The sequence below is a fragment of the Aethalodelphis obliquidens genome, unplaced genomic scaffold (genome assembly GCF_003676395.1).
Source record: "Aethalodelphis obliquidens isolate GAN/ISIS:26980383/991018 unplaced genomic scaffold, ASM367639v1 scaffold97, whole genome shotgun sequence".
Lineage (NCBI taxonomy): Eukaryota > Metazoa > Chordata > Mammalia > Artiodactyla > Delphinidae > Aethalodelphis > Aethalodelphis obliquidens.
The window spans coordinates 2,335,893-2,347,917 of NW_020838041.1; the positions used below are offsets into that span (position 1 = coordinate 2,335,893).

The 12,025-nt window shown below is 62.7% G+C and overlaps 1 protein-coding gene across 1 annotated transcript in view; it reads right to left on the minus strand.

The window, feature by feature from the left end:
* Positions 1 to 12,025, minus strand: part of CACNA1S (calcium voltage-gated channel subunit alpha1 S) — a 60,516-nt gene that overhangs the window by 9,350 nt on the left and 39,141 nt on the right. The window contains exons 23-32 of the mRNA XM_027095976.1: positions 11,728 to 11,780; positions 11,368 to 11,514; positions 10,918 to 11,119; positions 10,371 to 10,529; positions 8,973 to 9,083; positions 8,109 to 8,192; positions 2,349 to 2,405; positions 1,399 to 1,527; positions 1,211 to 1,276; positions 476 to 567 (exon numbers count right to left, since the gene is read on the minus strand). Of these exons, the coding sequence (XP_026951777.1) occupies positions 476 to 567; positions 1,211 to 1,276; positions 1,399 to 1,527; positions 2,349 to 2,405; positions 8,109 to 8,192; positions 8,973 to 9,083; positions 10,371 to 10,529; positions 10,918 to 11,119; positions 11,368 to 11,514; positions 11,728 to 11,780 (1,100 nt within the window). The remainder of the gene's footprint in view (positions 1 to 475; positions 568 to 1,210; positions 1,277 to 1,398; positions 1,528 to 2,348; positions 2,406 to 8,108; positions 8,193 to 8,972; positions 9,084 to 10,370; positions 10,530 to 10,917; positions 11,120 to 11,367; positions 11,515 to 11,727; positions 11,781 to 12,025) is intronic.

Below are 12,025 nucleotides of genomic sequence, written 5' to 3' on the forward strand. Positions count from 1 at the left end.
GCCAGGCCCCACTGCCCCCTGTGCTGCGTGCGGTCCCCCCCAACTCTACCCCTCGTGGGGCACCATAGGCAGGAACTGAACAAAGAAAGGGGGCTTCTCGGACAGAGGGGCAAAATCAATCCAGGATTCAAGTCATCGCTGGGGCAGCAAGAGAGCAAGAGAGCTGACCCGGGGTCGGCGAGGCCTCCCCCTCCCCACAAGGGACATTCGAGCTCCATCGCCCGCCTCAGTGCAATGAGGGTGGGGCGATCTGCGGGACCCCACTCAGGACCGGCTGCCTCCTTTTCAACCCCCAGGGCACAGTGGAGACGAGGGCCACTCGCGCAAAAACGATTTAAACAGCGGCTCTGGCTGTACGGGGTGAGCATCTGAAAAGGACAGCAGAGCCTTGGCGCTCCGGCGCGCTGGGCCCACACACATGAAGCCAGCCTGCCCGCGGACTAGGGGAGGGGTGGGGACAGCTGGGGCCTCTTGCCTGAAGAGCAGAAGCACGGCCTGGGGGAAGGTCTGGAAGTTGTTGTTCCGGTTGATCTGGGTCCCGTCCACCAGGGCAATCTTCCCGAGCATCTGCAGACCAGGAAGCACGCGACGGTGGCACCGGCATAGGTCTCCCCCGGCCCATCTCCCACTGCCCCCTACTTCCTCCAAATCCCCTCCACTTCAGGCCCCGTCAGACCTGAAGCCAGACGAGCTGGGCTGCAGTTGGCCCTCGAGCATCGCAGGGGTATAACTTTACAGTCAGCCCTTGGGCCCTCCGTATCCACGGATTCAAACAACCGCGTGGTACCGTGGTACCACGGTACGTATTTACCAAAAAAATCGCGTATACGTGGACACGCACAGTTGAAACCTGTGTTGTTCAAGGGTCACCCGTATTATCAAGGTTGGGTGAAGTTCTTCTCCTCAAGCCAAAGAAATCTGGGGGGGGGTGGGCCAGTTGCCCTAGTGGGGAGCAGGGTGCTCCAGGAGATCGTAGGCCGAGACCACCCGAACCTCTGACGCGGCCCTGGAGAGCAATCTGGCCCTTGTCCGTCTGCCCACAGAGCCTCCCCCGCCTCCATGCCCCGCGCTGCTTCTGCTTGACATCGCTGCGCCGTCTGGGGACCACCTCCTCCTCTGGCCCTGCAGCTGAGCCCAGGGCTGCCGGGAGGCCAGACGGGGGAAGGGTCCAGCCTGCACGCCGGCCAGAGGCTCCCCTCCCGCCCCTCACCTGCATGCCGATGACGGCGTAGATAAAGAAGAGCATGACGATGAGCAGAGCCACGTAGGGCAGGGCCTGTGGGCGACGAACGGAGGCTCAGGGCGCAGGGCCCCGCCGCCTGCCCCGCAGCCCCGCCCTGCCGTCGTTCACGTTCACCGGGCCCCGCCCCCCGCGGCTGGGTGGGCGGGGCCGCACACCTGGAAGGACTTGATGAAGGTCCAGAGCAGCGTGCGCACGCCCTCGGCGCGGCTCAGCAGCTTGATCAGCCTCAGGACGCGGAACAGGCGGAAGAAGGCGCTGGAGATGCGGGCGCTCTCGTCGGGGTCCTGCGGGGCGCAGCCCCAGGATCAGTCTGGGGCCGGGGCAGGGGGTGAGGGCAGGCAGGCGGGGCGGGGCAGAGTGTGCGGTACGAGTCGTGCTGGGGGGACTCCCAGCCCGCCCCGCGGCCCCTGCTGAGCACTCGTGCTGGCCCTCGGGGGCCTGCAACGCTGGCGGTGACAAGGGCTGGGCGCCAAGCAGTGCGCTGCGTGGACGGCGATTCTGCCCCCGGGGCAGCGGAGGAGGCGGCGGCCAGGCCCCGCGCCGCCGGCTCTCCTGGGGATCCTGCCTCATCCCACCTCCTCCCCGAGCTGCCGCTCAGCCGAGGACCCTGGCAGCTCTCCCGCCCCTCCCCTAGTGTCCACCCAGTGCAAAGTCTCCCAGAAGCTCAGCTGCTCTGCGGCCATCAATTCAGTGGCCACACCCTGCCCCGCACAGGGCTGTCCCAAGCCGGGAGGCCTCTGCCCACGTGCCAGCCTTAGACACTGGATGACTCCGGCCAGGGAGAGCCCCCTGCCCGGCGTCCCGTGTCCCCACAGGCTTGGTGCTGGTGACCTGTCACTAAGGTTCTGTATCAGCCAGTTCTCTCTGGATGTTGCCATCAGCACAGAGGCCGTTTCCCAGGGCTCCGAGAAAGCCACTGCATCCATGCACATTCTAGTAGCACAGAGCTCCCCCCCACCCGCCGTCCCGGAGCCTCTGGGGCCTGCCTGGGGCAGGGAGCCCTGAGCGTGTCTGCCCCATGCAGTCCAGCGGCCAGGCCCGAGCATGCATGCTGCAGGGCAGAGCTGGCGGGCGAGCCCTGCAGGCTCATGCAGCCTGGAATTACAACGTTCCCGCAGCTGCCACCCAGGCAATACAGTCCCCCGCTGGAGGCCAGGAAAGTCTGTGGAGAGAGAGAGGAGGGGGTGGGGGGAGGAGAGAGAGGAGGGACATGGTGGGAGGGCGGTGAGGAGAGGCGTCAGAGAGGACAGGCCACATAAGAGTTAAAGAGAGAACGAGGCAGAGAGGCAGGGGGTGAGAGGCCCCTAGTGGCTGCCGGCCAGGGTCGGACGGGTGGGTGTTGAGGACGGAGCTATGGGGACAGTGAGGCCACAGGCTGGGGGCAACGGAGCCAGGAGAGGAGGGGAGATCAAAGACGGGCAGGTCCCTTCTCGCCCCCAAGATGCAACCTGTGTGTCTGGCGTCTGTGGTGCTGGGGCCGTAGGGGGGTGGCACGTGGGAAAGTACCTGCGCTCATGGTCACGAGGGGAGTCACACCCCTGTCTCCTGAGTCCAGGGGTGCTGGCCAGCTCCCTTGTGCTGCTGAGGCCCTTACCGGGGTACCATCCTCTGTGGCAAAGGCCCTCTGGGGGAGTCTGAGACCCCCCAGCAGATGCATCTCTGCCCACCCCCCCAGCCCCCCACCTGGGAGCAGGACCTAGGCTTCCATCTCAGGGCCAGGCTCTTAAAGGGTGGGCACGGGGTGCGGGGAGCAGCCTTTGTTCCTGTCTACTCTGAGCTCCTGCCTTGGGCCACATCTCAGGAGAAGCCCTGTTTCTGGAGTCCTGGGATGGGGAATCATTGCTTTATCTCCTAATGACTTGTGGGGGGACTGGTTCCCAGTATGCTCTTTCCCCACCAAGCAGCATTCTCCAGGGCAACTTTCATCTGGGACACTGGTTCTCAGCCCAGGGTGGGCATCAGAATGCTGGGTCCCCACCCCGGCCGAGTAAGTCAGCTCCTGGGGCCTGGGCCTGGCTTCCGGGTGTAAGTGCACCCCAGGTGACTTCACGTGCAGCCCGGGGTGACAAGCCACGTTCCAGGCCCGTGCGGCCAACGTGGTACCACCAGCCACACGTGGCTCTTTGGGTTACAGTGAAAATTACACAGACTTAGAAATTCATCTCCTCAGTTGCACTGGCCACGTTTCAAGCGACCAGTAGACACTTGCGGCTCGTGGCTACTGCACTGGAGAGAGCAGAACCGGGACTGCAGAGAGTGCTAACGGACGCTGCCGCCCTAGTCTGCTCCCGGGTTTATACGACAGGAATATAAATCCGCATTTTAATTCAAAGTCTTAACATGACTTCAAGCAAACAGTCCTGGTTAGGGGCATCTGCTGTCCCTAAAAACCAAAAGGTGAGCAGCGACGCCCTCGGCCCTCCTGCACCAAAGAAACTGCCCTGATTAACCCCAGACTCCCCGGCACAGACCTCAAAACTCCAAGAAGTAATTTGTCATTTGAGCTGAGACTGCGCTGGTGAGAAGTGCTGCTCTCAGACCCTGGGGCCTTTGGGGGGCTATTTCCCAGCAGGTGTCCCGGTTTGCCCAGAAGGCAGCCTGCCCCCCCCCCCGGCCCCACCCCCTCCGGGCCTGCTTGGAGACGGGATGCTCCTCCCCACGCCCCTCCTCCCGGCTGCCCCTGGCAGGCACTCTGGGGGCAGGGGGGAGGGGAATGCCTTGTGACTTCAACCTCTGGCTCCGGGATCTGCCCCTCCCTGTCCCCTGCTCCCCTCCTTCACCCGGCAGCCACCTCAGCTTCAGATCCTCAGCGAGGCCACCTGGAGGGCTCCACCTCTGGGATCCTGCCCTCTGGCAGAACCCCCCCGCCCACGCCCTGCTGCTTTTCATCCCACCCCCAGGCCTCATCCCCTCCGTCTCTCCTGGGCCAGCTCCTGGGCTCACATACTGGCTACTTGTACTGAGACCGCAACGATCCTGGTATCTGACCCCTTGTTCCAGGCCTCAGGGCTGTCAAGCATGACTCCAGGGAGAAACTGGGCACTCGCCACCACCCCCATCCCCCCGCCCAGACTCAGACCCCTGCCTCCTGGCAGTGTGGCAGCCCCATCGGCTTCCTGCCGTGGGTTCATGACAGCAGCTGTCCCTCAGAGGCAAGTCACACTGTCACACCCACCGCCCTCCCTCCCCGAGGACTCTGCCCGCTCCTCAGATGCCCTCGAGGCACCCAGCATGGACGCCGCCTGCCCGCCTCCCCCACACCCTGCCCCCTTTCACACTCTGCATTCCTCACGGCTTCTGTCTTACACTCATCTTTTCCCAGGGCTCTGAATCGCATCCTTTCTACCTCCTGTGGGACCCTAACAGTCTCCTCAGCGGTCTCTTCCCTCCTCCGTGCTGGCTCCACCCACAGCCTCCGTCTCCTCAAAATGAACGGGAGAAAATATTTGCAAACGAAGCGACTGACAGAGGATTAATCTCCTAAATTTACAGGCAGCTCATGCAGCTCAATAACAAAAAAACAAACAACCCAATCCAAAAATGGGCAGAAGACCTAAACAGACATTTCTCCAAAGAAGACATACAGATGGCCAAGAAGGACATGAAAGGATGCTCAACGTCACTAATCATTAGAGAAATGCAAATCAAAACTACAACGAGGTATCTACCTGACACCACTCAGAATGGCCATCATCAAAAAATCTACAAACAGTAAATGCTGGAGAGGGTGTGGAGAAAAGGGAACCCTCTTGCACTGCTGCTGGGAGTGTAAATTGATACAGCCACTATGGAGAACAGTATGGAGGTTCCTTAAAAAACTACAAATAGAGCTACCATACGGCCCAGCAATCCCACTACTGGGCATATACCTGAGAAAACCATAATTCAAAAAGAGTCATGTACGAAAATGTTCATTGCAGCTCTATTTACAATAGCCAGGACATGGAAGCAACCTGTGTCCATCGACAGATGAATGGATAAAGAAGATGTGGCACATGTATACAATGGAATATTACTCAGCCATAAAAAGAAACAAAATTGAGTTATTTGTAGTGAGGTGGATGGACCTTGAGTCTGTCATACAGAGTGAAGTAAGTCAGAAAGAGAAAAAGAAATACCATATGCTAACACATATATATGGAACCTTAAAAAAAAAAAAAAGGTTCTGAAGAACCTAGGGGCAGGACGGGAATAAAGACGCAGACGTAGAGAATGGACTTGAGGACATGGAGAGGGGGAAGGGTAAGCTGGGACGAAGTGAGAGAGTGGCATGGACATATATACACTACCAAAGGTAAAATAGCTAGCTAGTGGGAAGCAGTCGCATAGCACAGGGAGATCAGCTCGGTGCTTTGTGACCACCTAGAGGGGTGGGATAGGGAGGGTGGCGGGGAGACGCAAGAGGGAGGGAATATGGGGATATATGTTTACATATACCTGATTCACTTTGGTATTATCACTTTGTTATATAGCAGAAACTAACACACCACTGTGAAGCAATTATACTCCAATAAAGATGTTAAAAAAGAAAAACACTGAAGGGGGTCTGCTGCCCTCTAGTAACCGCCTCCCCCCAGACTCCGGTGAAGCTGTTTCCTGAACTGGCCGCCGTGATTTCCCGGCCCTGCAGCCCCCGCTCCATCCTTGTAACTGGCTGCAGTCCCCCAGTCTGCTGTCTGTCACCCCGCAGCTCACGGTGGCTCTCTGGTCCCAAGCCCCGTGGCCTCGCCAGCTGGAACCCTGTGGAGCCTCAACCCCCCAGGCTTCGGCCACCCGCTCCCTTCCTTGATGGGGCGGCTGCCACGTTCTGGAGTCAGTGACCCTCGGTTCCTGGCCTGCGTTTCCAATGACGCGCGGCTCGTCCGCACGCGCACACCAGCACCCAAACCCCAGCACCAGAGCAGAATCGTGGAGGTGGCCCCCCATCCTTCTTCTCCTCGGGATACTGAGTCTCCTCGACGCCTTCCTTCCCGGGGCCCTGGGCGGCACTCACCTCGCCCCGCTGCACCTCCCAGAGCCGCGAGCTTGTCCTTACGTCCACCCCGACTCTCACGGAACCCCTCGTGCTCGGGGGGCGAACTGCCGTCCCCAGAGCCAGCCCTCCCCGGGACACAGGGTCTCCTGCCCTCTCACCCAAGGGCTTAGCTCCTGCAGTCGCCCCGGTACTGCCTGATCCTCCCAAGAGCCCAGGATGTGCTCTAATTTCTCCCATTTTCAAGAAAACTCTCCTAGGCTGCACGCTCTCCTCCACCTTCTAAGCCATTTCTCTTCGTAGCAAAAAGAGAGAACTGTCCAGGCTCACAGCCTGCCCTGCCTCTCCTCAGCCCACTCCAGCCGGGCGTTCTTCCCCAAGAGTCCCGTGAGACTGTCGGGCCGGGCTCCCGGGAGGGACACCACCGGGCGCGGCCTCCGGACCTTCGCTCTCTAAATACCCTCTTCTCTCCGTGGCTGGTCTCACCCCCTCCCACGACTCTAAATGCCAGTTCCTCCAGTAGTCTCCGATTTAGAGCTCCAGCCTGAGCAGCCTCTGCGCGCCAGGGTCATGTCTCCATTCGGACGCCCTGCGAGCGTCCTGAGTTGTCACGCCCCAGGCGGGACTCTTGGTTCCCGCCCCACGCCTGCTCCTCTGGGAGTTGGCACGTCACAGCAAATGGAAGCTCCGTTTCTTGGGCAAAATCCTTGTACTCACCGGGGATTCGTTTTCCTCTCACCCTGAATCAAGCTCATCAGCAAATACTATCGGCTCAGTGCTCCAAGCAGCTCTGGTTGCTGGCTACTTCTCCTCTCCTGACCGCCCCCCGCGTGGCCCTTAGTGTCCCCTACAGCTTACTGTCAGCACAGCAGCCCAAGGGATCCTCTGAGAACTGAGGTCAGACCAGGTGGACACGCCCCCGGGGCTCTCATCACCCCACAGAACAGAACCCAGGATCAGAAGCGTGGCTCTCCAGGGCCGACGCCATCCGGCCCCCGCCCTCTCTCTGAGCTCACCTCGCCGCTCACCCCTCACCCAGCCGCCAGGCCTCCCGCTGGTCCTCAGCCGGCCCACGTGCTCCTAGCTCCCTACCCAGGCCTGCGCACTGCCCACCTCACCCCCCCACCCCCCGCACGGCCCACCCTGTGCTCCACGCAGGGCTGTGCTCAGTACCACCGACGCCACCCCCCATTCCCTTCTGTCGAGGGCTCCACCTGCTTGATTTCTCTTCATTACACGCGCTGGCCGCACCGGCCACGCGACAGATCACTTGCACTATCCGTTTGCACCCCGCCCCGGTGCTCTCGTTCTTTGCTGTCCCTCTAGCCCGTGGGAGGCGCTCAGTATTGGAGGAGAAGATGAACCACCGCCTCCCACACTGTGCCCCCTGCTTGCAGCCGCTCTCACCTCCCGCCCTTCGCCTCCAGGGTAACGCTTTAGAAGCGTAGCTTCATCCTTCCACGGCCCTGTTCAGAGACCTCCAGCGGCGCCCACGCTGCCGGCTACACAAGGTCTGCACGCTCGTGTGCTTCTACCAAGCGACCTCTCCGCGCGCCCCGAACCTTCCGTTCATTCGTCTCCCTCCGGTGCCCTTGCGGCAGCAGCCCTGCCTGTGCCGCGTGCTCCCACCTCCCTTTCCTTCAGGAACCCCTTCACATGACGCCACCCCCACGGAGCCTGCCCTGACCACGCCACCCAGGGACGACCTCTCTCTTCCACCGTGCCGCTTGCTGTGGGCCGCCTGGCACACTCACTGTGCCTGGAATCTGAGGTGTCTGTCTGCTGTACAGGATTTGTAACCTGGGGTGACGGGCTGCACACGCAGCAGGTACCCCGCAAGGGTCTGTGGCCTCAGCCCCACCCCAGCAATGGCTGTGTCCACCCGGTACTCACGTCAATCTCACTGAGGATGACGTCGATGATGCTGCCGATGACAATCAGGAAGTCAAACACATTCCAGGGGTCCCCAAAATAGCCCTGGGGGAGGGGCCAGGGGTGAGCTGTGGAGGGGAGGGGCTGGGGTCCCCAAAATAGCCCTGGGGGAGCAGCCCGGGGTGAGCTGTGGAGGGGAGGGGCTGGGGTCCCCAAAATAGCCCTAGGGGAGGGGCCCGGGGTGAGCTGTGGAGGGGAGGGGCTGGGGTCCCCAAAATAGCCCTGGAGGAGGGGCCCGGGGTAAGCTGTGGAGGGGAGGGGCTCAGAGGCCAGCAGAGTGCAGTGGTCCCTGTCGGGGGGATGCAGAACTGCAGGGCCAGGCAGGGCTGGGCCAAGATGCCACTTCCCACGGGTGTTCCAGGGCCCCACCCACTCCCGCTCCCCTTCCCTTGCCTCCCCTCCCTCCAGAGCATAAAGTGGTCCAAGGGGAGGGCGGTGTGCCTGGGAACTCAGGATTTGGGGTCCTGGTCTGCACGGGGAAGTCCTTCGTCCCCCGCTTGAAGCCCAGTCCAGTCTGGCCTCGCAGGCAGACCTGACACGGGGGTCGCGGGTGGGGAGTGGACGTGGAACCCAGGACAGAGCAGGACGCTCCCTGGCCCGGGGGCTGCTCTTCAGAGGCTTAAGGGAAACGGGGCCACGAGACAGGCTCAAGGAAGGGCGGGGCAGGGGCAGCCGTATCTAGTCCTGCCGGCCACTTCTGGCAGCCTGAGCCGCCTGCCGGCCCCGGGCTGAGCAGGCTGGGAGCAGAAATGCCGGAGGTAGGGCGTCCTGTAGGACGGGGTGAGAGGGCTCCATGGGACGGCCTCATCCTGCCGCGGGACTCACTCTGGCCTTGAAGGCCATGAGCTTGAGGACCATCTCCACCGTGAAGATGGTGGTGAAGGCCACGTTGAGGATGTCTGAGATGTGGTCCATCTGCTCCGACTGGTTGTAGTGCTGTGGAGGCACACGGAGGGGCTGGGGGCCGGCTCTGCCCCTCGGGGAGACACCCCCAGAGCCCTGCTTTCTTCCTCGGGGCCCCTGCCCACCTTCCTTTAACCTCAGAAAACTAGAGCCCACTCTGGCAACGTGCAGAACCCTACCAGGTCCGCGGCCACGCCCTCTCCCCTCGAAGGACCGTGAGGGGAGGCGGAGGGGGCCGACCCTGGTCTTGTGAGCAGGGTTATCCACACACGTCTGTTCCTGGAGGCCAGGAGGGAGGCCCCCCAGCAGGGCTCTGTGAGCGGTTCCCCCGAGCCGTTTGGGCACAGGACCAGCAGGGAAGACCCCTGGTGCGAGGCTGGGACTGCCACCACCTGCAGGTGGCACCTGAGATCACCAGGCTCCCACGCCTGCAAGCTAGCCCGGGACCCCGAGGCAGCCCCGAGCAACGCCCGCAGCCGCCTTGAGCCTCCCCTGTGACCCTCCTGAAATCGAAGTCCTGTAACATTTCCCAGGAATCGCTCACCCTTCTTAAAATAGAGTTGATACGACCCCACTTCCTCCACAAAACCTTCCCAGGTAGTAGAAGGATCTGGCGTCTCCCCTGCCCCACCCCGTCTTGGCAAGACTTCCTGACTCTGCTGCCCAGCTCAGGCCCCCACGTGAGCCACGGCTCGTGGACCCCTGTCCGCGCTGGGCCCGCTGGCCCCGACTCCCTCCCCAGACCCTCCCCACCGGCAACGTGTGGTCGTGTCGTTGCCAGTGGCTGGGGCTCTGGGGCCAGGGAGCCTTGCTGTGTGATCCCGTTTACGCGGGGCGTTAGGAATCAGGTGCTTGGTTAAGGCCTGAGAAGGACGCTGCGGATGTGACGCGTCTGTAAAGTGTGCCCATCTCCTCGGAGGCGCCCGTTCTGTGAATATTACATCCCCTCTTCTCGGGGCCGGAGCTGACCTTGCAGCCTTCTCCCCCACCCAGATGGGCAACAGCAGAAGGAGAACAGAGGAGGCCCTGCGCTTCCCGCACAGCCCCACCCTCCTGCGCAGCCGCCTCCGGCCCCAGAGCAGCCACAGCCCCGTGTGCGCTCGAATCACGGCCCCGATGAACCGCTGAGGGCCTGACCCCCGGGCCGGCGTCCAGTCCACCTCCCTCCCCACGTGGCACCTCAGCACGGTGCCTGGCGCAGAGCAGGTGCCAGGAAGAGTCTCCTGGGGGTAGTCAGCCTGGAGCCCCCTCCCCCTGCCCTGCCCAGGCCCTGGCCCGCTGGGCGCTGGTCTCGGGGGACCTGGTCCCCGGGGGCCTTACCTGCATGCCCAGGCAGATGGTGTTGAGCATGATGAGGGCGAACATTAGGTACTCGAAGTAGGAGGAGGTGACGATGTACCACACCTGGTACTGGCACGGGTTTTTGGGGATGTAGCACTTCAGGGGGCGGGCCTTCAGGGCGTACTGCACGCACTGGCGCTGAGACGGGACGCGATGGGCGGGTCAGTGCCCGGGGCCGCCTCCCCCCTCCCACGTCCACGCCCACAGGCTGGAGGGGCCCTGAATTCAGCAGGCCAAGGGCCTCTGCTGGGCTGTCGAGGGGAAGAGTTCCGCTGGGCTGGATTCCTCTGGAACCATCACAGCCCATTTGCAGCACGGCTCTCACCCAGCCCAGGGGCTCTGGGCATAACGGCGGGTCCACAGGAGACCCCACCCGACCACCGTGTGCTGCTTCAGGTGGGAGATGGGTCGGAGGTGGGGCTGGGCACCCAACGGAGGGTCTGGGATCACCCCCTGCCCAAGGGCCCCTTTCCCTGGCCTGAGCCTCGGCCCGGGGGGCGGGAGGCCTGGAGCAGTGGCCCAGCACCTGGTTCTTGTTCAGCTCGCAGTTCTTGTACTCGGTCTCCCCCTGCTCCTGGAAGGTGACGATGACGAAGCCCACGAAGATGTTCATCATGAAGAAGGCGATGAGGATGATGTAGACGATGAAGAAGACGGCCATCTCCGGGCGCTCGTTGTACACGGGGCCCTTGTCCTCCTCGTGCGAGTCAATGGCTCTGTACAGCAGCCTGGGGTGGGCAGAGGACACAGGGGTGGGTGCTGGGCGGGGTGGGGTGCGCTGGCTTCCCCAGTCACCGGGGCAGAGAGGCCCACACCGTGCCACCCCTGGTCGGGCTGTCTCTGGAGTGAGCGGTCGGCACCCCAGTCCCGTGCATGCCCCGCGAGAGCCAGGGTGGCTGCCGAGCCCCCCCGGCGCCCAGCGTGCCGCATGTATACGTGGCCTGTGGCCGCATGGCTGGGCCCCACCCTCACTCACTCAGGCCACCCCTCGAAGGTGGACACCGTGAAGAGTGACATCATGGCCGAGAGCACGTTGTCGAAGTGGAAGTTGCTGTGCGTCCACTGGCGGGGACGCAGCTCCACCTGCGTGGGGTCCCCATCCTTGTACACATAGTAGTAGCCCCTGAGGCGGGGAGACGCGGTCACCGCACTGTGCTCGCGGGTCCCCCTCCGCGTCCTCTGGGCCCCGGGCGGTGAGTGTGAGGGAGGAGGGCAGGTCTGGACCGGCGACCCCTCCCGAGGTCACTCGAGGAAGGGGCTTCTGTGAGCCTGAGGGGCTCAGCTTCCCAGTGGCCCCTGCGGAAGGGCCACCCTGCCACCCCCCCACCCCGCACACCTGCACTCCTCCTCTGTCATCTTGGACAAGTCATTGCAGCTGAAGAATTTCCCCTGCATCCAGGAGGGAGGGAGGGAGACAGGTTGTCATGGAGACAGGATGGAAAGATGGGGTGGAAGGGAGGAGGGAAGGCAGGGCCTGAGGGCAGCCTAACCGCGGGGGCAGGGCCCCACGATAGTCTGCATCAGGTCACTGTTCCCTCAGCCACCCGCGGGCTCCCCGCCAGGCGGACAGCTGTGAGGCTGGGAGCCAGCTCCTCAGACCATGAGCTTTGCTGAGTGCCCCAGGCTGGGCCTGA